General features: G+C 33.1%; 1 protein-coding gene across 1 annotated transcript in view; it reads left to right on the top strand.

Annotated features, from left to right (window-relative positions):
• LOC126811909 (epithelial cell-transforming sequence 2 oncogene-like) overlaps positions 1–26674 on the top strand; it is a 51953-nt gene that overhangs the window by 4879 nt on the left and 20400 nt on the right. The window contains exons 3-22 of the mRNA XM_050537954.2: positions 1783–1818; positions 2196–2435; positions 2988–3125; positions 3653–3740; positions 4514–4764; positions 7021–7157; positions 7442–7562; positions 7870–7985; positions 9400–9584; positions 10338–10427; positions 10841–11127; positions 14340–14429; positions 14695–14809; positions 15139–15275; positions 15630–15775; positions 16032–16100; positions 16722–16946; positions 18714–18870; positions 19478–19543; positions 20058–20146. Coding sequence (XP_050393911.1) covers positions 1783–1818; positions 2196–2435; positions 2988–3125; positions 3653–3740; positions 4514–4764; positions 7021–7157; positions 7442–7562; positions 7870–7985; positions 9400–9584; positions 10338–10427; positions 10841–11127; positions 14340–14429; positions 14695–14809; positions 15139–15275; positions 15630–15775; positions 16032–16100; positions 16722–16946; positions 18714–18870; positions 19478–19543; positions 20058–20146 — 2783 coding nt within the window. The remainder of the gene's footprint in view (positions 1–1782; positions 1819–2195; positions 2436–2987; positions 3126–3652; positions 3741–4513; positions 4765–7020; positions 7158–7441; positions 7563–7869; positions 7986–9399; positions 9585–10337; positions 10428–10840; positions 11128–14339; positions 14430–14694; positions 14810–15138; positions 15276–15629; positions 15776–16031; positions 16101–16721; positions 16947–18713; positions 18871–19477; positions 19544–20057; positions 20147–26674) is intronic.

The following is a 26674-nucleotide window of genomic DNA, read 5'->3' as shown; positions in this document are numbered from 1 at the left end:
GATATTCCTAATCGTCGGGCTGTCGATTTGGGGCACCCTTATTTTTGTCCTGTATATGCTCCATGGGTGTTTTTCAGGGAGTCCAGTATTTTTCTTGTAAGATTGGTCATTTCTACTTTCCATATATATATATACCAAAATTGCCATACTTTTATTGGAAATAACCACCCGATATATACTTTCTGGGAATGTATCTTTAATAAGCCACAGGGCCAAAAGTTGCCAAACTTTAAATTTAAAAACTGCACCTGTTTAAATGTTCAAGCAAATTTGGTTAAAATGAGATATTTATTTTCTTTGATCTGGTTCAAATTTGAGATTGTTGCTTTCATGGAATTTTATGTTTTGATTTATTTTGTCTGATGACAATTAGTCTTTTTGTTCAGGTATAACACAATAAACGAAAAATGCAACCAAAATTAGTAAACATACCTAATTCTGCATAATATTTCATAAGAAACATTTAGTAATATAGAATTTGCCACTTCACTAATCTAAATAATGAATCAACTTAATTCTGTACTTAATATTTTGACCTAATTTCCAGAGATGGTAACCTAACAATTGTGATCCAACATTACAAAAATCTTTTTATTTAATTGAAAGATATTGATCTGTTAAAATCTGTTTTATGAGCATTTAAGTGCTATTTTATAAACCCTATAAACAAACTAACATGTTATATATAGTAATAAGCTAGTTAATTAACCTTCAAGCTGGTTACACATATAAATGACATTTCCTATGGTTATATAGACATATTACATCACTAAAACCAATTTAGTTTGTAAAACCACATAATAATAGAGGATTATTATCGCACTGATCTACTGGAAAATCTCAAGAGGAAAATCTTATTAAATAATTCATAATCCATATTAATCTTGATTACTGATATATATATATATTGTATTGTATTCTCTCATCACTAGCTAATTAATCACATTGATTTATATATTTTTAATGACCTTTAGCTTGTCTTTGTTGTATTTACTTGTCCAAATCTAGTACTTCATGGGTCACCTTGATGATGCCCAATTTGACACTTTTAGTCTTAGTGGAAATATTGAGTTGGGATACTATTTCAATATTTTGAAAGACGATGATAAATAAATTTAATCAACTAAATAAATCATTAGCTTTTTTTGACAATTGCTGATGGCATAATTTATAATTGTACATTAAATCAGTCTGTTTAAAGTAAATATCATTTTTTTTTTTTTTTTTAAAATATAGTTTGGGTATTGTTTAATTTGTTTTCATCATCATGGCAGTTGGATCAGGAAGGGTTTCTATTTATGTAAATGAAGTGTTTGTTTAGTTATGAACAGTAGGACGTTAAACCCCAATTCATTTCATTTCTGTTTAGTCAAACTTTAAACATATGTAATTCTGGGAAATGTTTGAAACCCTGAAGGTGATTGGGCAGATATTTATAGGATCTACCTGTACATGCCATCCAAAGAATTACAAAAAATGTAACAGAATTTAGATCTGTACTATAATCAAATTGAACTGACCTTAAGTTGAATGTAGCTCAAAGATAAATCAACATAAAAAAATCATTGCATTATACAATGCTAATTATAATTGTTCATAGGGTCCATGGTTTGATTACTCATCTGCACTAACTGCCAAGTGTTCTTTTACGTGCACACCATACTACCCTCATGTTGTTATTATTTTAAACTATTCGAATATAGGAAAGTCAGCTGAAGACTACAAACATTGTAGAACATGCAGTGAATATAACACATTTGAATATTTACTTTTACTTTACAGATATTTAATGAAAGAAGAGATTTGGTCTCTCATTGGGTAAGTTACTGTAATGTTTTGAAATGTCAAGTCATCATATTTGTCTACATGATCTCAAACTCTATGCAGTTAGTCTTACTCAATCATTAAAATCACGAGATGACAACAGCAATGTCATATTGTTAAAGATCACAGATGACGCGATCACACACTTGACAATCTTAATCGGTGCATGAGTTTTGCTTATGGTACAAGGATGACATGAGATAAATGGTAAATTTCTATAACATTGGTAAAAGTTATTGCAATTAAAATGCAATCAAATATGATTATTGATCAATTTTTATTGAAATACATTCTGAAATGGAAAATGCTTGAAAAAATTATTATAGTTATACCAATTCTTATCCCATTTCGGTTTCTTTGTTTCTTTTCAGTTTGATATGTGGACAGATGCTCAAAGAAAGCGATTTTTGGATGTAATATTTCAACAGTGTAAAAGAGAACAAACTAAGTTTGTACAGAATTGGTTTCGAGAACATGTTCCTATGCAGCATTTAGACTTTACATCTGTTCTCCCAAAATTCTTGTCAGTTTATATTTTCTCTTTTTTGGATCCCAAAAGTTTAAGCCGAGCTTCACAAGTCTGTTGGCATTGGAAATTTCTTTCTGAACAGGTAACCCATTACTCATTATACATGTATCTGTTTGCGTCATAAAATAGTTTCTTATATATCCTCAAATGTTTCTTTTGGTCCTTCACAATAGATTGTCGTAGTGGGCAAGTGTTATTAATTTATATAGGGGTCCACCTGTCTTCATTCATCAAGATAGAGTAAGAAGTTAAATCTCATTTCTTTGCATTTATAGAGACCTGGGCTGTTAGAACACATCACTGGTGCAGGACCTGTATAGGTTCAAACGTCTAATGTTGATCTGTAGAAAATATTTGCCTTTTTTCAAGTAGTATCATAAAACGATAGGAGTATGAGCGGGTGACAGAGGGGTGTCTTATAGTTTTTCAGATGGGTTTGAGGTGCATTGTAAAAATTGGTAAGAAACATTGAAGATTCTTTCGTAGTTGGAATATGAGGAATGGCCTAGAGACTGAAACACCCTCCAAGACATTACACAGTTATTCATAGAGAATGAAAGTCTCAGAATTAAGTTGACAAGACCCAAACCCATTTACTGTCTGTTTCTACTCTTTTTGATTTGTGTTGTTTCAGGATGATATATGGAGAGAGAAATGTATGAAATATGGATGGTATATACCATATACACCAGCTGATAATGAATATGGAGCATGGAAAATGCATTATTTAGCTTGTGTACAAACATTAGATTATGTCAGCAGTAAAGAAGTTGTAAGTTTATGATTTTATTGTTCCTTAATTAAGTTATAATTTTCTTTCTAAAGTCTTTACCCACAGGTTTAATAATCAGAAATGTGTTAATGCTTTCACAATTTGTCAGATCGCCTATATGTATAAAAAACTGTTAGCCCTTCTGTTTCTGGCGGAAGTTGAACATTTTTGCGGTGCTTTTTCCAATAGGGTCAGTGGAGGTAGAATTTGAGAGATCTTTAAATAGACAGAGAAATGAAGTTTAACATCTTTAGCAGTTGGAGGAAACCGAAGGACCCGGAGAAAACCCCTGAGGTTAGGCAGGTCACCCTACCCCTTGTCACGTAAAAGTGGGAAATCAAAACCACACCATTCTGCTCAATGATGGACCTTATGATCTACAGCACATGCGTTAAATTATTTGGCCGCCCACCCCCTCTTTTATTAGACGTCTGCGATATTTTATATTAGATACCATGTCTTCATTGAAGGAGAATAAAGTACAATCACATGGTTTTAATACAAGTGACCGGTATTTTGTTTTGTAGTCAAATCTATATGGCACTAGAGGAGATGGTGCTGCTTTTAAGAGAACAAAAAGAAAAAATGGAAGCCAACTTTCATTGAATGGCAGTCGTAAGTCATATAAATGTTACCTAAATACAATATTTTTAAAGGGGTGGAGAAATAAGATCATCTGATCATATATTATGAAAAACACTAAAAATAACACATCCATGCCCAACAAAATGACTGGCACCACAGGGGTTGTGCCTTACAAATACTGAAAATGTGTCTGAAAATGTCTGTTACAAGTGTCTAACTTTCAGATATGTTTTAAAAATATTTGATGTTTGTGTAAGTCTTATGCAAACTTTTTGAAACGGAACCTAGTAGATTACAATGCATCTTTATCACCCAATAACACATTCTACAGTAGATATCGCTTGTGTGATAAATTTCATAATCTACTAATTAAGATATCTCCTTGGTTAATTAAAAAGGAACTACTTTTTTTTATTTTCAAAAAACAATTCATTGTTTTTATTAAAAGTAACTTTTTATACGCCCACATTTTCATGTGGACGTATATTGTCGTCGCCCACTTAGCCACACGATCCCCCGTCAAAAAACGATGTATATCACTATGTCATAATGTGATATCAGTTTCAGTTAAGTGAAATCTATAGCAAAGAATTATATTTATTTATTTGTGCATGTAAGAAAGAATTGGATGATAGATAAAATCTCTATATAACGAAAATGTTCAGAGATCAGAAATGGACAGTATTGTCAGAAATGGACAAGATAACTGAACAATAACAAGATCTTTAGTCAGTTTGTCCATTTGCAAAAAATGTCCTAAATATTTTTCTGGACTTCCTAAAATAGGTGATTCTTATTTACAGAAAGGGATATATCATCAAGACCACCATGGCAACGACCTGATTCCAAACCTAAAGATTTGCACAAATCTCATCATGCTTTCCTACAACAGTTTAACCCCAACGACCCTGGCGGCCACAAATCTCCACTTCATAATCGGTGGGGACAGTTAAAAAGAGAAGCTTCTAGTTCTACTGAATTTTTGTCTAGATCTTTAGATTTTGAAATTGGTTTAGATTCCAAACGAAGGACCACAAGACATAGGGCCCTAACAGTAAGTAATTCTAACTTATTTGGCAATGAAGGGATTAATGTATTTAATGAGAGTGGCTTGAAGACCTGGTTATCCCAAGTGTCTGTGACTAGTTTCTTTCGTATTGAACTCTTAAGACTTATTGGAGTCACGTGGCGGGCGTTTTTATTTATACTATTCGGAAACCCAGGTGGGGTTTCCATGGTTACTACTTGGCGGGGTTACTGGTGTTGGCCTCTTGACAGGGCTTGCGAATTTGTTACCAGGGTCGGTAGCTCGCTTACCTTTACTCTCCTATAAATATATATATATATATCAAACCCCTTGGGCGCCATGTGAATTACACAATATTTAACGTTTAAAAACCTAACTACTTTATGGAATCAACGACAAATGTAAACTTGGGCACTCAACCATTTTTATACGCCGACATTGCAATGTGGTCGTATATTGTCGTTACCCCCTTCGTCCGTCCATCTGTCGGTCTGGCGTCCACAATTGCTTGAGGACGCTCAAGAAGCTAAAGTTAATATTCGATTGACTTCAAATTTATACACAGTGTTTAAGGTCCTGAGACGAAGAAGCCTATTGATTTCCAGTGATTTCCGATAAGTACTGCCAGAGTTATGGCCCTTGATCACTTCAAAAAATCTTGTGGACACTCTAGAGGTCAATGTTAATATCCACCCATTTCTTGCATTTATTTGTTTGTCATCTACAGACCGCATTTCTTAGCGTATCACCTTGAAACTTTGCATACTTATTCCTTCTATTCTGGAGTTTGGAGTTAGAAGATGAGAATTTTCTGCTTAGGTAAGCAGAGATAAGCAATTTGATGGGTTGATGCTTTGGGACATGATTACTTTAGTTCTAATTAAGTGAGAGTGAGGACACATGGTGTTTAATTTTATCACATCAATTCCTTAACTAAGTTCCATAATAAGCATTTTCTGCTTAGGGTAAGCAGAGCAATAAGCAATTTGATTGGTCAAGACTTTGGAACACAATAACTCTCCTAGTTGAGGTAGAATGTTCTAACTTGGTGTAGGCGTTCATTAGGTGAATGCTTTGATGGAGTTTGATGATAAACATTGTCTGCTCACGGTAAGCAGAGATAAGCAATCTGATTGGTTGATGCTTTGGGACCAATAATTAAGTGAGAGTGATGAAACTTTGTGAGTATGGATTCATTACCTTGTCTAAGTTTGATGATGAGAATTTTCTGCTTAGGCTAAGGATCGATAAGCAATTTGATTGGTCAAGACTTTGAAACATAACAACTCTGCTTTTAATTGAGCTAGAATGGTTAAACTTGATGTTGATGTTCATTAGGTGAATGTCTTGACTGAGTTCAATGATTTACATTTCGAGCTAAAGCTAAATAGTGCTAAGCAATTTTATTGGTCGATGCTTTGGGACCAGATAACTTTGATTCTATCTGATAGAGAGTGATGAAACTTGGTGTATAGTTGATAATTGGTTTGATTGCTTGATACTTTTGAAAAAAATAAATGTGCGATTAATTAATATGTGTCATCTATTTATTTTGGGATTTCGGCGGGGGATTTCGGCGGGGGACATCAGCCTCACTGTTGGCTTGTTTTTGTTTTACAATGCTCTACCACTGAGTGTTCCAACTTTGTATTTATATTTAGCCTTATAGTCCTCTCACAGGTGTTACCTCAACACTCTTCTCTATATACTATCCCTTTATTGTTATGACAAGTAACAATGTTACAAACAAACCAAAGGCATCCTAGTTAGCAAAATTATGAACACTAGTACTTCAATCTAAATGATCAGAAGTCATACCTCTGTACAACCCAATAAGCAACTACCGACCCCCGTAACAAATTCACAAACCCCGCCAAGAGGAACTTACCTGATTGTTAAGCAGGGTTTCTATTTCAAAATTTTGATTGTCAATTATTTTTAGTTGAGGTTAACAGAAATCAGAATTGGATTCAGAATATGTTGTCAGATTCACTGCTACCATTGTACTAAAACATTAACCAATGCAGTAAATGTACCATTTATGAAAATTTCTGAGCACAGCTATAGTGTAAAAGATTTTGTACATATGTTTTGTTTATTTAGATATTTTAGGACCCAGAAGTGAATTGAAATTGCAAAAATTAAATTTTTTGAACCTGAACTTACATTTTTCAGGAATATGTGGTTTCTGGTAAGGTATCAAACAGATAAACATAATTTAAATCGAATGTATAATATGTTGTACAAATAAATATGTTAATACTTCTATTTTCACTGTTTCAGTCTGGTGAATTTGATCCAAGAAAAGGTAACAACATGACATTACGTGAAAGTTTAGATTTAGAGAACACAGATGAAATGAGACAGAGAGAACTTGTAGAAACAGGCTGGTTACCACCAAATAGAACTATACTTAAAACGTAATTTAAACACTTATGAATTAATCTTCTTGATGATTCCTATACAGGAAATTGATATTAAAAAACATCTCTCAAAAGGTGCTGTTCCTAACATTTACGAGTTTGTGCTATAGATTTCAACATTTGTTTGGTGTATTTTGAGAACATGTACATGCAAAAAACACATGCATACAAGTCAAACTGAATTGGCTTTGTATATGTATCACTCTCAAGAATCTTGTTCATTTCTTTCAGAACGCATATCTACACTAAACTCATATCTCAATAATTTTAACTTTTTTCAGGAAAGATTTATCTGGAGGTGGAAGTTATCCAATGTATAAAAATAATATCAAACGACCTGGAGCAGGAAATGTAACCAATCCAAGGGTTGTATTTATATCATCCCGTGTTCCAGCTGCTGATGTGAGTTCATTTTAATATTTATCGTCTCTTCCTTTGGAAAAGGTCTGTTTGTTCATTAAACTCCTGTTGGGGATGTCAATCATGTCATTATATCAAAGTGATTTTGTCGATTGTATATCACAGAATTATTCCCCCATTTACATTCCAATTTATGAATTCTTATGAAAGTTTTGGATGTTTTTACAAAGATTTTAGAGTAGGCGTGGAGGACTTTGCTTATCGCCGGCTTATTAGGGGACCTAATGTCATATGTTTATTTATTTGAAATCTTGACAGTTTTGATGATATTTGAATACATGTTTTTCAGCTTTTGTTAGATGCTGTAATGTTTGGTGTTATACCTATTGTATATGAATATGAAGGAACAACTATAGACACATTAGTAAATCATTTAGAACAAGTTTTAGAGGGAAAGAAAGCTCAGTAAGTTTTAATACTCATCTTTTAGTGCAGAGGCAGTTGCCATATATAATAAAACCAGTGATTGTATCCCATAAAAATTGTTTTTTGTTAAACATGTTTCTCAATAGCTAAATGTCAATTAAAGATTACAGTATGTAAAATTTATATTAGAGATTGGCTGAAAGTTACTTTTGCTTAGTTCTGCAATTTATCATAAGCCCTCTGCTGGTATCTTAGGATTGTCCAATATTAAGATATGTGGAAGTCTACTAACTGATAAATTATGTCTATAATATAGAATGTTGATTAAATGAAAATTACCAGGGAATAATTTCCGATTCACATTTGTTTATCGAGGCATGTAGTTTGCCTAATTGTTGCAAATGTGATCATTGGTTTGTTCAGTTTTGTGGGATCCTTTGTGTAGGGCATCTGTAGAGCTCGGCGATATTTCGGTTTTTTGATATAAAACCGTCACAGAAATAAAAACCGTCAAAAATACCATCTTCAAAAAACCTGACCATACCGCGATATATCGAGGTTATGATTTTTCTGGTTGAAAAACTGACTATTTTGTGTTATTTACAATATTTTATTGCTTGGTGATGAATAAATACTATTATAAACTCCCGACTGTTTTTTGCGCTTTTTTTTCTTCATGTGACTTCTCGCTCACTTTTCCACCTGACGATACCGTAAGAATTATCCCTACTTCTGTTCAATTTCTATGCATCTTGACGAATTGTTTATACTGATTTTTTGATTAAAACAGATAAGTTTTATAGTTTAATTCAGTATTATTGTATTGTAAAATGCATTTTCAAGGATGCACACGCTTGAATGAGATAGGCAAATGAATAGCATTCAATCAAACCAGTAGCAATAAAAATACTCACGGCCGAAAGAACACAATCTTTTTTTGTGGTTTTTACTTTTCTGTGCCTCCTTCATATGTAAATATTCTTGATTTAAATAAAATATCATAATTTATATATTAGAAATTAAGATTGTAATAAACAACAACATAATAAATCAAACATTGTTAGCAAGTCTTCATGGCTATATAGAATAGATCTATGTTTGTTTAAACCAGCTCATTAAGTTTTGTTTGTAAATTCAGTAGGCTACTGCATTCTAAAAACTTTAATGATATTGACTAGAAAGTGTCAAATGAATACTCCTTGGGCATTTCCTACTTTTTAAACATGTTTATTTATAATTAAAATTTTATAAACTGAAATTGACATTTTATAAACCATTGCGATATAGTGATTATATCAGTGAATATTACAATGTTTTCTGAAATAACCCAATCTATTTCAATGGATATTGCCCAGCTCTAGGCATCTGGCTTTATTGTCTATAAAAAGTTGTCTCTTCTAAAACATGGGGTTTGAAAATATTAGATGTAAAATTTAGCGATTATATTTTTCAGGAGTGTGGGAATATTTTGTCATTTTGATAAACCAGGTGAATTGTGTTTAGTACATGGCTGTACCGTTACTGCAGATAGAATGGACTATCCTGATTGTAACTTATTCTTTGAGAATGTAACTACTCACATGGTGCCAGTAAAATCAGGCGGACAGTATGACATCTTTGTGCCTTTAGCATCATCAGGTTGGTATTCATATTATGTGATTTATAATATTGTAATTTGTTATTTGAAAATAAATTAATCAGATAAAGAGATTAATGCCTTCAATTCACCATTGCCAATTTCAGTCTTCATTTAATTTCTGTTCTGTAAGAAAAGAAATAAGGCGAGGGGTCAACATTGGCCTAGCCTGTTTCCCAATCCTGTTTTAAATAGAGTAAAATATTGTTTATAAAAAAAGAAATAAAGAAGTATTTTACTAGTTACGATGTGCATCATTGATGCAGATTTCTTGTATAGCAGAAAAAGTTTGAAAAATGCAGTACTTATCTTTATTGAAATGAAAGGGGTTAAACATCCTACTGTTATGCTCCAACTGTGCTTATGAAGAACAGCTGTGAGGGAAATTTTGCCCAGACATTGGCATTTCCGCTTCTCTCCTACGACTTTCAGCTATCAACAGTTCTTGTACTGCCATCCGAACAACTAAACACCGTTTCCTTGTCTGAGCCTCATCCTGCACCACTGACAAGGGGATATCAGACTGGAAAATCCAGAGGAACTTACTTTACTGTTATGTTTTGCTACAGAATTTTATAAACAACATAAAAACTTTTGATTTCTCACTTTTAATTTCATCACATAAATCTAGACTGTATATTTCTCACTGTAATTTGTAAACTAGAGTTTGTAATGCTTGTTTTCTGTAAATTTTCTCATCACTATTTGTAAATTCTTATCACTATTTGTAAATATTCTCATCTCTGTTATTGTAGAAAATGGTATAGAAGTTTTAAACCAGTTGTCCACATTGACTGGTTTCAAGTTTTCATCACCAACAGGTCTAATTGGATCTTATAATCATAGTAAGTTAATTGATACAAGTCTTGTGTAATTCACAATAGTAAGAACTTTTGGGACCTGACATAATACACAGACTTAGAAATTTTGTATCGGTATTTAGTGAAGTGCACCAAGATATTTGTTGGTTAGCAAATTGCTAAACAGTTTCAGACACCATCTTCTGAGCAAATTTGTCCCTGGAGATCTCCAATGATGTTGTGTGTATCTTTGGCAAATTTGCCTGTTATCTTTCAATGAAGCCAGCTGTAAAAAAATATAAATTTGAATGATTACTATGGCTATAATTACATATTTAGCCAACTATTTTGTCGCAAAGATAACACTATTAAGCATTAGACATCGACTTTGCTATTGTTTGATTTTAATTTCAATATTTAAGACTAACATAATTCTTCAATCAATTTTTCTGTTCTAGTTAACACAGAATGGTCATCACCATATTCAGATGGTTCTCCACCATCCAAATATTTCTGTACAAGTAAATTAAACGTTTGGTCAAATGTTGCTGATCAAGCCCAAGAAGCCCTAACCAGATGCAGAAAGATCATGGAACCATTCTTCAGTAAATTACAGAAGAACATTGCTGGGCAATTGGCAGGGCAACTTGTGTTTGATGTTTTAGGCCAGTCAGATATCCATGGTGTTCATAGTATTACAGCTACATTAACAGATGGACTCAAATCTTTAGGAGAACAGACAAATGTAATATTTTTATAATTCATTTTCTCTGTATACTATGTCCGGAATGTCTCACTATCCATAGCCTTTTATAAAGTTACTTGAGATTCAGAATGATGAGACTCAGAACTTTTGAAGATTTTGATAATTCCCTGAATCCACATTATTGCACATTATAATTTATTACCTTTCCAAGGATGTTTCCCTGGGGACTGTTTCACGAAATTTTAACTAAGATAAAATCCAAATTTTAGTAATTTGATTGGATAATATTAGATTGATGCTTAGCCAATCAAAATTGAAGTGTCTACTAAAATTTGGACTTTATCTTTAGTTAAGATTTCGAGAAACAGGGCCCAGATCTTTCTACGACTTGTATGTTGGATGTTATGTCCAAAAACAATACCACCCATTAATATTGTGCGTCTGCTCGAAGTTTAGAAATGTTGATACATGGTATTGTGAGAACAGCATTGAATAGATAAGTTGTAGATGTGTTTTTGGATTTCTCAATTACCTAATAAACCAGCCGCTGCCAGGTAGGTTACGCCCACATTTTGCAAGAGATGGATAGAGAATAAGCTAAACAAAAAGCGATTTTTTGTAACATCAAGGGCCAGATCCGATTTTGATCAAACTTGACATACATGTTTATAACCCAAAGATCTTGGTTCCTGTTGATATTCTCGCATATCAGATCTTAACTTCCTAAATTATGGCCCTTGATTGTACAAAAAGTTGCGTTTTTAGCTTGTGGTCTCTCTAGAGGTCACAATTTTTATCCGATTGAAAAAAAGGTTGAATCGGACCAAAACTGCCTTACAAAATGGCCGCCCCTGGTACGCAAATAGTGTAATATATGGTATATCAAGAGAGGTCACAATTTTCATCCAATTTTGATGAAACTTGGAATGCATGTTTATACCTCAAAGATCTTGGTTCCTTTCAATATTCATGCATATTCATGCATAACTTCCTGAATTATGGCACTTGATTGTACGAAAAATCACGTTTTTAGCTTGTTGTTCATCTAGAGGTCACAATTTTTATCCGATTTACAAAAGCGTTTTTGTATATCACTGTTACCCTAATGATGGTTGAGTTCAAATTTCGTGAAAATCGGACCAAAACTGCCAGACAAAATGGCCGCCCCAAGTACACAAATACAGTGGACTCTGTCACATCTGACATCGTACGGGATCATTACAATATTTCGGATCACACAGCATGTCGGAATACGAGCTTTCTCCAAAACCAGAAATACTGTAACTTCGAAAACTGGAAGTATTTTTATATTGTAGCTTCGAATCACCAGAATGCTATTCCCTTTAAAAATGGTAAACCTTTCTGTACTTTCAAAATTTTATTACATTAAATAATTAACAATGACAATGCATGCGTACAATATATTCATAAAATCATTTACATGTAATATCAATGCATGCGTACAATATATTTATACATATCAATGCATGTAATATGTCTGACACTGTATCTCGGCCAATTGAATACTTAACGGCTAATTCCTTCTGCGCAGGTCGTGGAACTTTCTCGAAATCTGCTAGAAATTTGCCACTTTACATCTAATGTCAAATCTGTTCGGGCACGCTTTGCAGGATGTTCAGACATTTTGAATACAATAATGTATAATGATTCTTCAATTGTGGCAATTTTTATATAATGTCGCGGTATTTGACATGAGTAACTAAAATCAAATACCAAGCGCACTCTTACAAGAGGTTATAAATTGTAAAATTATCGACAAAGAATTTATAACATTATCGAAGTAATCAACACAGACCGGCGCTTGCAAGTTTTAATCTCACCGATAATTGATTGGTGATTGCTTGTTAATCTTTTCTGGCTTCACACCCATTGAGTTTTAATCTCACCGATAATTGGATGCTTCACACCCACCGTTTGAAGTACGGATTATCCGGTGCCGATTCAATGGAAATTATGTGACGGGACGGCTGATTGATGTCGTAATCCGGAACATACAGAATCCGGATTTACCAGCGATTTTTTGGCTGAAGTAATAAGGAAGTAAATCGGGACATGAAAATCATGTCGGATGTCACAGCAATCCGGAGTGATCAGACATCGGATGTGACAGAGTCCACTGCAGTGTAAACATCTGGTATATCAAGGTTGTGGACCTGGTATATCAAGGTTGCGCTTATCGGATCGGAACTTCCTGAATTATGGCCCTTGATTGTACGAAAAATCGCGTTTTGAGCTTGTGGTCCCTGTAGATGTCACAATTTTTATCCGATTTAAAAAAACGTTTGAATATATCACCATTACACCCTTTATTTTGGTTCAGATCGAATGTCGTGAAAATTGGACCAAAACTGCCAGACAAAATAGTCGCCCCTTGTACTCAGATAGTGTAAAAATGTGGTATATCAAGGTTCTGAACTGTAGAGGCCACAGTTTTTATCCGATTTTGATGAAACTTTATGTTTTTATCATAAAGATGTTGATTCCTTTTGATAATCACACATATCTGAACATAACTTCCAGGATTATGGCCCTGATTGGTCGAAAAATTGCACTTTTAGCTTGTTGCTTCTCTAAAGGTCACATTTTTTTCGAATTTTAAAAGCTGTTTAGATATATCACCATTCCGCCATAATGAAGGTTGAATTGGAATTTTGGGGAAAATCGAAATGAAACTGCCCGACAAAATGGCCGCGTATAGGCTAAGTATGTAATACAAAGGTTATGGACCCTCTAGAGGTAACAATTTTTATCCAATTTTGATGAAACTTAAAACATATCTTTATATTCCAAAAATCTCAGTCCCTTTTGATATTTGCGCATTTCAAACCATAACTTTATGGATTATAGCCCCTGATTGTACAAAAAATCGTTTTTGTTTTTAGCTTGTTCTCGATCCATTTCTTGCAAAATGTGGGCTTATCCTGCCTTGCAGCCGCTGTTTTTTTTTTCCTTTCAGTGTAATCAATATTTCTCTGTTTTTCGTTCCTGCAAAATCAGCTGAATATCTGTCATTTGTTATTCTAACTTAGAATTTACATTTTCTTACATTAATTGAATGTCTTAAATCCTAAAGACAATAAGTATTCGGACTAGTATAACTAAAAATTTAGACTTCATATGATAAGGATGTTTTTTATTTTTCATTCATTAAAGTTCTAGGAGAAGAATATCGACGTTTAAGTTTACGGGTACCTACCTTTTTTAATGAATTATTTTAATTTTATTTTTAGGTAAAACCATTGGAATATTTAGGGAATTATGTTTTAGATAGATGTGAGACCATGGATGAAATGAGACAGTCAATGGTTAAAACTGATCAGGTAAGACCTGTATTGATTATTAATTAGTTTCCCATAAACATTATTTAACATAACACAGGGCCTAGCCCACCACAGATATGTCCATGTTGTTATGAACACAACACTCAGCTTAAAACTTACAAAGATATTGGTGGGTATATATATACCGAGTATTTGTTGTCTGGTAACACCATATTAAAATATAGAATTCTGTGCACACCATATCTATTATGAAGATAAACAGAATTGTAGCAAAACTCATTCATTGAAATGTTTTTATTTGTAGAATGGGGGAATGCAGATAACAACACTAGAGGATGGGGATAATGAAATTGTTAACGATAAAGATACAACAGATTATACAGATAATAGAGGTGATTGGAGTGATTATGAAGATAAAGGTAAAATTTAAACATACTGAAAAAATTAAAAAGAAGACATTGAAGGAATTTACAGTTTAAAGTTAAAAAAATTCATATAAAATTGGTTTCATTCACAAAATTTAGCATGAACTCGATTATAAACAGAAAATATATTGTTCCCATTCGTTAGGAGAAACAATTTTTCAGACAAAAATAAGATGTGGGAAATTCAAAGAAAATAGAAAATAATATCAAAGTTTAAAACGTTCTCTAAATCGATTATCAGGAAGTGTTGTATATTTTCAAAGTGTTATCGATATAAATAATTGGAATTGTAAATATTATTCTATTTGATAAATATTTTTCAGATAAGAATACAGGTGAAGTAAAATATGGTCCTAGCAGACATCCTAAAGACGCGAGACAGGCGTTTACCAGTACATATAATCTTAATACCAGGAAAAGTCAAATTGCAACGACTCGAGCCAACAAGTCTCAAAGATTGGTAGGATTTAATCTTACTTTCGATTTTTAACGACAGATAAAATTATATTGTTTATAGTCTGTGATCAGATCAGAGGTTAATATCGCAGTCTGTTGACTTTAAACATCAATATTATTGCAAAACCCTAGTGTAACATGTTTCCTGGAATCAGAAGGGTATTAACACATAAAGCTTTCTTCAACTTCTGTACCAATAGATAATTTCTTGAGAATTGGGAATTCTGTATGACTGATAGAATCAGCTTCAGAAATTTCCAGGTCATGTCTACTAATTGTTTATGTCTGCTAATAAGTTTTTTTTACATAATATCCAGTTATTAATTAATGATGACAGTATGTAATTGGTTATTTTTAGACCAGTGAACAGTATGCATGTCATCCAGAGAAAAGAACACCAGTTGCATATGAGATTTTAACAAGTGAAACAGAGTATAACCGAACATTGAAGGCTACCAAAGATATATTTTATAAACCTTTAAAATTAGCTCTGGAATCAAACAGGTAAACTAATTAAGCAATACAAGCATTAACATTACAACCTCTGTATTTGCAAAAGCTTGAAGAAATACAATTAACTTTAAACTATAAATTAACATAAGAATTGAGCATGTCCTATATAGTACAGTAACTATGGTGCTAATAACCGAATCTAAGCGCCAGTATCAAGAAGCCCAGATAAAGTGGGCAAATGATAGTACTGATCAACATTTTAGTTTTCTCTTTAAAATATCCTTATCATATGTATTTTGTATTTCAGAGCTATTATAAGTGCATCAAATGTACAGACCATTTTTAATGATTTATTGTCTATTTATGAAGTCAGCAAGTAAGTACTTTCATGTATATATTGTTCATTGTTATTGTCTTTTTGAGGGGGGGGGGGTGGCCGAATGGTTAACACGTGCGCACTGCATCATAAGGTCTGTCATTATGTCAACAGGCGTGGTCTCGAATCCCCAGTTGTACATGACAAGGAGTAGGGTTGCCTGTCCAACCTCATGGGTTTTCTCCTGGTCCTTAGGTTTCCTCCCACTGCTAAAGACCCCTACGCGCAAGCAAATTGTTGAAATAAAATTGAACCATGTGTAATTAGTCCTGAAATGACTTAGTTTGTGTCAAGTGGATGTTAAACCCCATCTATCTCTCTCCCTCTCCCTCTTTCTCTCTCTCTCTCTCTTTTGAAAGATAAAGTGAAAATTGACCAGAAGTGTACCACAGTCTGAAAATAGTTGTCTCCCTTCGCTCAGTATTAGTAACAAATGTCCAATTCTGCTGTTGCCCATACCAGCTAGTCACCTTTTGTGATGTATTAATATTATTTTTAAGCCATTAATATTAGTTACAAAGGATTGAAATAGCCCTAATATATAATTTCCGATAACATTTAACAAATATTATAGATTGTTATATTAGATTAATTGATAAACAACTTTGTGTAATATTTCAGAGAACTGACAGAGAATTTAAAGAATCGCATGGAAAGTTGGAATGCTCAGCATAGTTGCCTGGGTGATATCTTCATCAAATTCTGTACTCATCTTAGACCTTATAGTAATTTTATCAACAATTATCAAGTTATTTTAACCACTATAGAGAAATGCCGTGAACAGTCCTCATCATTTCGCAACTTTCTACTCCTTCATCAACGACTTCCACAAACAAGAATGTTAAGGTTGGTAGGCATTTAAAAAATTGATGGTTTTGTGAGTTGATATTTATGTGCAGTATGTTGTCAGGTTTTATACTATTAATTATCCACAGATGATAAACTGTATGTCTAACGTTCATGATAAGGCCACAAAAGAAAAATATTCCGTTTCTCAGATAACACCGCGTCATCAACAATGGGTTGCATCACCCATTTTTATTTTTTAAAAGATAAAAATATGAAAATAGTTAATTAATTCTGCATTGTCGTATTTCCCGTGATGAATGTTTCTTGAAAAAAGAAGAATTGAACACTAGACTCGGCTATCAGGTATGTAACCATGAGAAAACTACCGGGTATTGACAATCACAAACGACATTGGATAATCGAATGGTTAGCACTGTATCATAAGGTCTGTCATTGAGTCAACTGGCAGGGTTTCGATTCCTCCGGTTGTACATGACAAGGAGTAGGGTCGCCTGTTCAATCTCATGGGTTTTCTCCCACTGCTAAAGACCGCTATGCGCAAGCAAATTATTGAAATAAAATTGAACCATGAGTTAGTCCCGAAATGACCTAGCTTGTGTCGAGTGGACATTAAACCCCATTTCTCTCTCTCGGATTATGGCCCCTGATTGTACAAAAAATCACATTTTGAGCTTGTGGATTTTAAAAACTATTCCAAATTTTCACCATAATGGTGGTTGAGTTTCAATTTTGTGAAAATCGGACTGAAACTGACTGACAAAGTATGTAATACCAAGGTTGTGGGCCCTCTAGAGCTCACAATTTTTATCCAATTTTGATGAAACTTGATATAATATGTTCCTTTTGATATTTGTGCATATCTGACCATAGCTTCCTGGATTATGGCCCCCGATTGTATGGAAAATCACGTTTTTAGCTTGTCACAATTTGGATCTGATTTTAAAAACTGTTTAAATATATCACTGTTACATATTGTATTTCGTGAAAATCAGACCGAAACTTGTTGTCAAAATAGACTCTCCCCATACTCGAAGCATGTAATACCAAGGTTGTGGACCCTCAAGAGGTTACGACTTTTATCCAATTTTGACAAAACTTGCAATATAGGTGTATATCATAAAGATCTTGGTTCCTATTGGTATTGCCATGTATTGGACTGTAACTTCATGGATTGTGACCCCTGATTGTACGAAAAATCATGTCATTAGCTTGTGGATACTTTACCGATTACAATTTTGTTTTGATTTTGATGAAAATTAAAATGTATGTTAATATCCCAAAGATCTCTGTTCCTTTTGATATTGACACATGTCGGACTGTAACATCCTGGATTATGGCCCCTTATAGTATGCTGTTTTAGCTTATTCTCTGTTCAACTCTTGAAAAATATTGGCATATCTTGCATGGCAACCGATTGTTATTTGATATTAAAAAAAAGTTCATATATATTACCGTTGCACCATAATTATGGGTAAGTTCGAATTTCATGTAAATCGGACCCAAAATGACCGATCCCTGTATGTAAATAGTGTTAAAGTATATAATACCAAGGTTGTGGACCCTCCAGAAGTCACAAATTTTGTCTGATTGTGATAAAACTAAAAATATATGTTTATATCCTAATGATCTCAGTTTCATTTGATATTGACGCATGTCGGACCGTAACATCCTGGATTATGGTCCGTTAGTCACTCTTTGCTTGTTCTCTGTCCATCTCTTGCAAAATGTGGGCATATATTGCATGACAACTGCTTGTTCATTTCATTTTGCATCCATACAATGTATGGAATTGTTTAATTTCAGTTTACAAGAGTTATTATTACTACCAGCTAGACGTATAGAAGAATATGTTAAATTATTAACATGGTTTGAAGTACAAACACCACAACATCATGCTGATAGAGAAGATTTAGATAATGTTCTTACTACATTAAAGGAACTTAACGAAGATATTAATCAGGTACAATTCGAGATGGTTAATTTGTCCATAGCAAATCAACTCTCCCTGTTTCAAAACTTTTGAATTTTAAACGTTACTTCTTGAGTTTGTACTCTTGACTGTGTCATCAAATCTTATCAATCCTCCAATATTTTACAATATTATAATGCTTTTGTTGGTTTTTACATGCAATCATAATGCAACAACTTTATAGACTGCTTGAATAACTTCGCTGGATTTTTTTTTGGGTGGGCGGGGGGATTGGAGAATAAGGAAGTACCCTATCAAAATTTATAATTTTACAATCCCAAATCATAGTTATCCTACAGTATACATTCAAATTTATAAAATCGTGTGAACCTGTTATAATACAGAATTCTCAACAAAATATTTTAAAACTTTGTGAAGTTGGTAATATTGGCATGGAGGAACCTATTAGATTTGAAAATTGGATTCTTTAAAACTTGCTCAGCAGTATTTTGTAACATTGATTTTAGAGCTAGCATTTGCTGCTGATGGGTAGGGGACCCTACAAGCAAGCTCCTGTCTATCTTATAATATGTGTATTATATTTTATGTGATGTGTGTTTTTATTTTGTTTAATAATAAATTGTACTACTTTTCTTAGTGTAAGAAAAGAATTGAGAGAGAAAGAGAACTAGTCAAATTACAGAGAAATATAGTCAACTGTCCTGTAAGTACTTTATGAAATTAGAGACACTCTGATAGTATGGTTTGAGTTCATATTTAAACATGTTTCGTCATTTATTGGGAGGTTTATTGTCCTTGTCCTTTTTTATATATGAAATCTTATAGGTATGTTTTCGGTCTCCAATTAGTAAAAAATTGATACACAAATTTTCTTATTTGAATTGTGCTTGTATATTAGGAGGTGGACACTTTGAGAATTTATAGCTTTTGTTGGTCACAAATATTCTGGAATGTTTTCCCGTCAAATTAACACTGGCATAATAGGCATAAAATTTTCAACAAAAACAGATTGTCATCCAACAAAATAAATCATATGCAAAATCCATTGAAATTTAATTTTTACTTTGGCTTATAATAAAACCTTAAATGTCCACTTTTACAAAACAAAGACTATACCTTTATTCACACTCAATAAATAAATATAAACCGAATGAAGAATTAAGTTTCTTTCTTTATTTTTTTTTTATTATATTCTGACTGTTATTTAATTATTTCAGGCTTTATTTGAAGCTAATCGTTATTTGATTAAACATTTAGATGTTTCCCATCTTCGTCCACCAACAGAATCAGAAGTACCAGAACTGAGGTAAAATAAACTTAATAGTTTTTCTTTTGCCATATTTTCCAGGGTTGACATCATTTGCTAAATAACTTTCACACTGCAAAGTAAATTAAGCCATATTTCTTTCACCTTATTACACTATTCCAATATTCGTCGACATATAGCATTTAAATTTATATTTAAAAACATCTTCCCAACCCACCTATATATTCATAAAGTCTGGAAAATGCCATCAAAATAGAATCTTTCTTCCCACATTGTCCTGCTGCGATTTTTATCTATAGTGTTACATCAATTCAATGATGGATACTACATTATTCGGAATTAAAGACTTAAATATCTTGAGAATATACAACATTATATAAATACGTTATTCTAAATGTCATGGTGATATACTACAATTTTCTAAATTAAATACTAAAATGTCATAGTGATATACCAAATTATTTTAAATTGAATACTAAAATAATGGTGCTATACTAAAATTTTCTAGATTAAATATTAAAATATCATAGTGATAAACTACATTATTTTTAATTAAATACTAAAATATCATGGTGATAAACTAACACTTTCTTAATTTAATTACTAAAATACCATGATGGTTTAATAAATAACACAAATAAAATAAGGTTTTTTCTCGGCATTGCCCCACCGGTCTCGATGAAAAAAACCCAAAACATGTGCCTACTTAATCTACGTGATTACCTTGTGAGGACTCTGTTGTTGGACATTTAAATCTCCTTGAAGTCAGTCAAAAGTAGTTATATCCTGATAGTATATAACACCCATATCAATGGACAGTAATTATAACCTTCAAAATACTTCAATCCTTATCTGCTGCTCAGTCCTCTACCAAGCATGAGTGTGACTGCTGGTTCTACTTGAGTTCTGTGCCGTCACACAATAATTTTTATCTGTAACCATTTTCTTCCATGAAAATTGGCACATATGTTTCCAGAGAAATAGCTGTAAAAGGTCCTGTACACCAATAACAGATATGATAATATGGCTTTTTACTAGTGATTAAACTACCAATGTAATCTTAAAATACCATTTTCATACACCCATATTTTCATGTGGACGTATATTGTCATCGCCCCTGTCCGTCAGTCCGTATGTCTGCTTGTCCGTCCTGAATTTGTTTGTGGACATTCTACAGGTCACAATTATTATCCGATTTTGAAGAAACTTTAAATATAGGTTTATCTCCAAAATATATAGGTTTATGATCCGATTTTGATGAAACTTGAAATATATGTTTATAACCCAAAGACCTTGGTTCCTTTCGATATTCATGCATATCGGACCACAACTTCCTGGATTATGGCCCCTGCAGGAAACATACAATATAAAAACATATTTTCATAAATTTTCATCATTTCTCATAAAATTATCATAAAATGGAAGAAAATTCTTAAAAAAATATTAAATTTCACTATTTTTCATCAAATGAGACGAAAAGATTTTAAAATATAAAATTAACCATAAATAGCTACTCCCAGTAATAAATTTCTGTACTAATAAATCTGGATGTGAATAAGAAAACTATCCAGGCATTTCATGACCCCAAGATTGCTACTCTCTTTCATTTGCTATTTGACAGTGTTCAGTCATTGTTATAATAATAATAATAATAATAATAATGTACATTTATATAGCGCTTAATCCATCCATGAGCATGCTCTAAGCGCTGTAAGTTAATGGCTTCTGTGGATAATACATCGTGAACATATGCGTCTTAAGTCTAGATCGAAATTGAGCAACTGTTTCTGAACACTTTATTTTGTCAGGTAAGTCATTCCATAGTCGTGGACCATATACACTGAAGGCTTTATCACCAAAAGATTTTAATTTAGTGGATATATGAATACAGGGCTGGTGGGGTTGGGGAGCATATGCCCAGGGCATACCTAAGTGCATACCAGAAATATTTAAAATTGGACCCTTTGAATGTTTATGGACTAGCCTCCTTGGAGTCTTGAGATAGCAGATCATGGGCCTTCACTTCCCCTAAACCTGTGTAAACCAGTTCATATTTCAGCAGTGTCTAAGATTGATATTCAGTACAACAGACTAATTAATTACACAACACTGCTGGGGAAAGTAAACAGATATAGACCCAACACTCATTTATCTAATCTAGACAGACCATTTTAAACTTTACAACAAATTATCTTAGTGCATACCAGAAATATTTAAAATACTTCTTGGGATGGCGGGGGTGGGGTTGCTGGTGAGTGGGCAAATTATCTAAGTGCATACCAGAAATACTCAAGGGGGACCTTTTGAATATTTATGGACTATCCTTCACTTCCCCATAAACCTGTGCAAACCAGTTCATATTTCAGCAAATAGAGGGGGTAGGATTATCATTTTTGCAAGATATAGGGTTTTTCGATCTACTGGAGAGTTGAGGGGAAATAAATTTTACATATAGTTATTTAGATAAAGTCTTAAATGTATAAAAGATAGGTTTCCAGGAAATGAAACATACGTCCACAGCAGCTAAGTTGTCCGGGGAGTCTACAAACAACAAGGGTCATTGCATATTTTTTTCTTTTGTCTGAAATGAAAACATTTACAACACACTAAAATCTGATTACAAGTACCAATCCAACTTTTGTCCTGGGGTGCCACGTAGGCTTGTTAGGCCCTGTATGAACATAGGAGAAGATGATTGAGACCATTATTACAACCACTGCTACTGGTGGAACGTTCTTATCCACATAACACTGGCTGAACACTACTTCATGGACCGGAGATAAGTTATTTACTGTCAGAGCAGTTATATAAAGGAAAAAAAAACGACATAATATTTGATAATGATAAAAACATAAAAAGTTATGAAATGTGATAAAAACATTATAAAAATATCATAAAATTTTAAAGAAATATCATAAAATTTTATAAGAATATCATAAAATTTTATAAAAATATCATAAAATTACACTGGAAGCTTTCATTAAAAATATAAATTTTTGATAAAAACCTTGTGTATGGTCTCTGCCCCTGATTGTTAAGTATGGTATATCGAGGTTGTGGACCTCGGGGCGTATCTTGCATGGCAACCACTTGTTTAAAGAAGAAAACAATGCTTAGATGTCATGAACTATTCAGTCACGAACGTTTTGATTTTGTTTTCTATTGTACAAAGGCAGGTAATTATTGAGGAATATTTTTGACTTGAACTTGGAATTAAATATGAAAAATAGCAAGGACCACCTAAATTTTTGTACTAATCATAAACATTATTCATAAAACAATGTGCTACGTATAACATAACATAAGAGCTAGTGAAATTCTAGTTGAAGTCGATTAAAAGGAATGTAAACAACCCACGCTTATGTGCATGCTTAACGGAAGTTGTGGTCTCGCACCTAATTCAAAATTTACTTAGCTATAGGGATGACTTTTATTGTATTTACATATAATACGTCTACACATGACCACATAATATGTACCAATTTCAGTCAGTGTTCAGTGCTTGAGTAGACTTGATTTTGGGGTTTATGTTCTAAGTATATGTAGGCTACAATAAATGAAGGCAGAACCATAGACAAGTGATCACTTTCTATAATGCTCTTTTCTAAATAAAAAAACAAAAAAACTTGGACCCCCGCCCATACAATTTCCAGCAATAGCCAAATTTTGTTTTGCACCATCCTCTAGCCAGCAATGAGGTAAAAAATAAAAATAAATAAAAAGAAGCTACCCTACCCTCCGACATTTTCAACTGTCAGTTGCCTGAGAAACAAGACATTTATTTTATGTGGCCATACATAGTTCTGAATTAAATACTAAGATATCTTGATGATGTACAGTTCTAAATTAAATACTGAAATATCTTGATGGTATAATACATAGTTCTGAATTAAATACTAACATATCTTGATGGTACACAAGAATATTCAGATTTAAAGAACACTGTTGTAGAGAATAAAATGTCAGATACTTGCTACTGTAGTGAATCTTTTTGTTGTGAAAAATAGAGTGATTTCCCTTCAACTGCATTATTGTTAAAATTGACTACTGGGCAACAATTGAATAGTCTATGCCCTTACAAAATGAAACATAATGACATTGCATATTATATACATTGATTAAGGTATTTGTGGGGGTATATTTATGGGTTTTTGGAAAGTTAAATCAACACAGTCTGCTCATAATTGAATTTAACAACAGCACATCAATTGGTTGTTTCTTAATAAATGCTAGGTACAGGATACGTCCTATATGGATTGGTAAAAGTATGAATGCGCATAAATCATATATATACTCTTCAAAAAAAAAGTAGGGGATATTCAGAAACAATACAAAACAAAACTGCGGAAATACACTGCTGTTTTATTAGAGGTAACCAGTGTATGTTAATAACAGGCCAATTGCCTACACATGAACATAAACAGTTCATATGGGTGGCTTATCTGACGGCCCCATTTCACTCACAAAGAGATACACCGTCAAAAGTGAAAATGGACGTTTTTGATTTTTGTCTTAATAATGAGTAATTGCTCCACAAATCCTCAGACATTCAGCAATTCGCTGTGGCATGCTCTTAATCAACCGTCCAATCACGAATTGGGGCAATCTGACCCACTCCTCTTGCAGTGCCACGGCCAATTCTTGCAGTGTTATTGATATTTTACTTCGACTAACTTGATGACATTCTATTGATAGAATTAAATTCATCCGTAAAAATTGCATTTTTAAGTACCAGCTGATCTAAGGTAAATCTCCATCATGGCATCTACCAACGTTTGCAACAATAATTTGACACCAAGTGATGATTTTCGGCTGAATGGTTAGCGTGTGCGCACTGCATCATAAGGTCTGTCATTGAGTCAGCTGGCGTGGTTTCGATTCCCTTGTTGTACGTAACAAGGGGTAGGGTCGCCTGTCCTGTTTCCTCCCGTTGCTAAAGACCCCTATGCGAAAGCGAATTATTGAAATACAATTAAACCATAATATGTTAGTTCCTTTCGGTATTCTCACATATCGGACTCTGACTTCCTGGATTATGGCCCCTGATTGTACGAAATTTGATTGGGCTATTATCATGGTAGTACACAATGAAAAATCACCCTGACCAAATTTTCAGTGTTCCACTATGAAAATAATACAAAATGTCAATTTCCATTATAATTGCTCAGGGGTTATTGTCAAAATCTTCAGATGGCTTGAGGTGGTGGTAAATATCCAATTTGACTGAAAATTTGTTCAGGGTGTTTTCTCATGGCGTACTACCATATGATAATAGGGCCCAATCAAATTCCAAAACTTCTTAAAATAAGGCATTACTGGCTATAAGCAACTACTGATATCAATAGTTCTTCTAGATGACATTATTACTGTGTGAGCCCTCAAAAGAAAAAGTCTTTTTAGTCCCTATTAACTATGGTTATTATAAACTATCCTATGCCTTTGAATCACCACCGTTTAAATGAAATCCATTGTACAATTAGATATTCCAATGAATAAAAACGAAACTCCTCATAAACTTTGACATCGAGAAATACCAAAATGGAAGCTAATTATGTTGCTCATCAGGATAGAACATTTCGTGCAAAATGGTGTCAGCATTTGTGTGCATTTAAACGGTTTGCGTCACTTTTACGACAATTCAAGTTTTTGTATGAATAAGCTATTACTCTCTGCTTGCTATTACAGTTAGGCCCATAGTCTTAATAGTTCTGAATTAAAGCTCTGGAAATTTTTATGACTTTAAATATCTGAATTACACCCATGGGGGTTTTTACACGGTCATTCTGGTTTGTTTGCGTAATACACGCACTGAATGGGCACTTTCAGGGATGCAGAAATATGCTGATAAATGTTACAAAAACGGTTATTTAGAGCATGAAAAATGACATCAATACCTTCAATTTTACTAGTACATGTATCCATGTAAACGGTGATATATTCATTGGGAATAAAATTTAGTAGACTGACGATCAATTGTTTCAATATAAATCTCATATTTAATAGCCTTCAATTGATATTATTACCCAAACTCAAATGATGGAAATGATCACGCTTTGTTTTGATTGTAACACATGGTTGTCAAACTTTATTCACCCCGCAATAGCTTTCATTGGTTTCATCCAATGATAAGTTCTTTGGTATCTTGGACTTATTTGAAAATACAAGTAGATAGGTTGAATATTCAAAAGCGAACTTTTTTTATTTGTTGGAATATTTAATTATACAATGGATTTTTTTGGACTGGAAGTGATCATGGGTAATTTTTTGATAACTATAGTTAAATAATTTGTTCACAAAGACAAAAAGGTGATTTTTATTTTTGACGGATCACAATTAAAGTAGTGGTTATTGTGTGTGACCATTATTTAATATTTTGCAAAAATGATTTTCATAGTTTTTGGCTATGAAATGGAATTTTCAGTTTGTTCTCTTCTGCGAGTAACAAGTGAGTTATGCAAATTCATAGTTTGACAGTGTTTAAAATCATCATATTTGTAACAGGTTTTGTCTCTTGTATTGAAAGTTATTCATTTTGAGAGATGATTGGAATATACCGCATAAGGCACA

Source organism: Patella vulgata, chromosome 2, assembly GCF_932274485.2.
Source record: "Patella vulgata chromosome 2, xgPatVulg1.2, whole genome shotgun sequence".
Classification (NCBI taxonomy): Eukaryota; Metazoa; Mollusca; class Gastropoda; family Patellidae; genus Patella; species Patella vulgata.
Note: the sequence above shows the minus strand (reverse complement) of the source record. Positions and strands in the feature narration are given on the sequence as shown.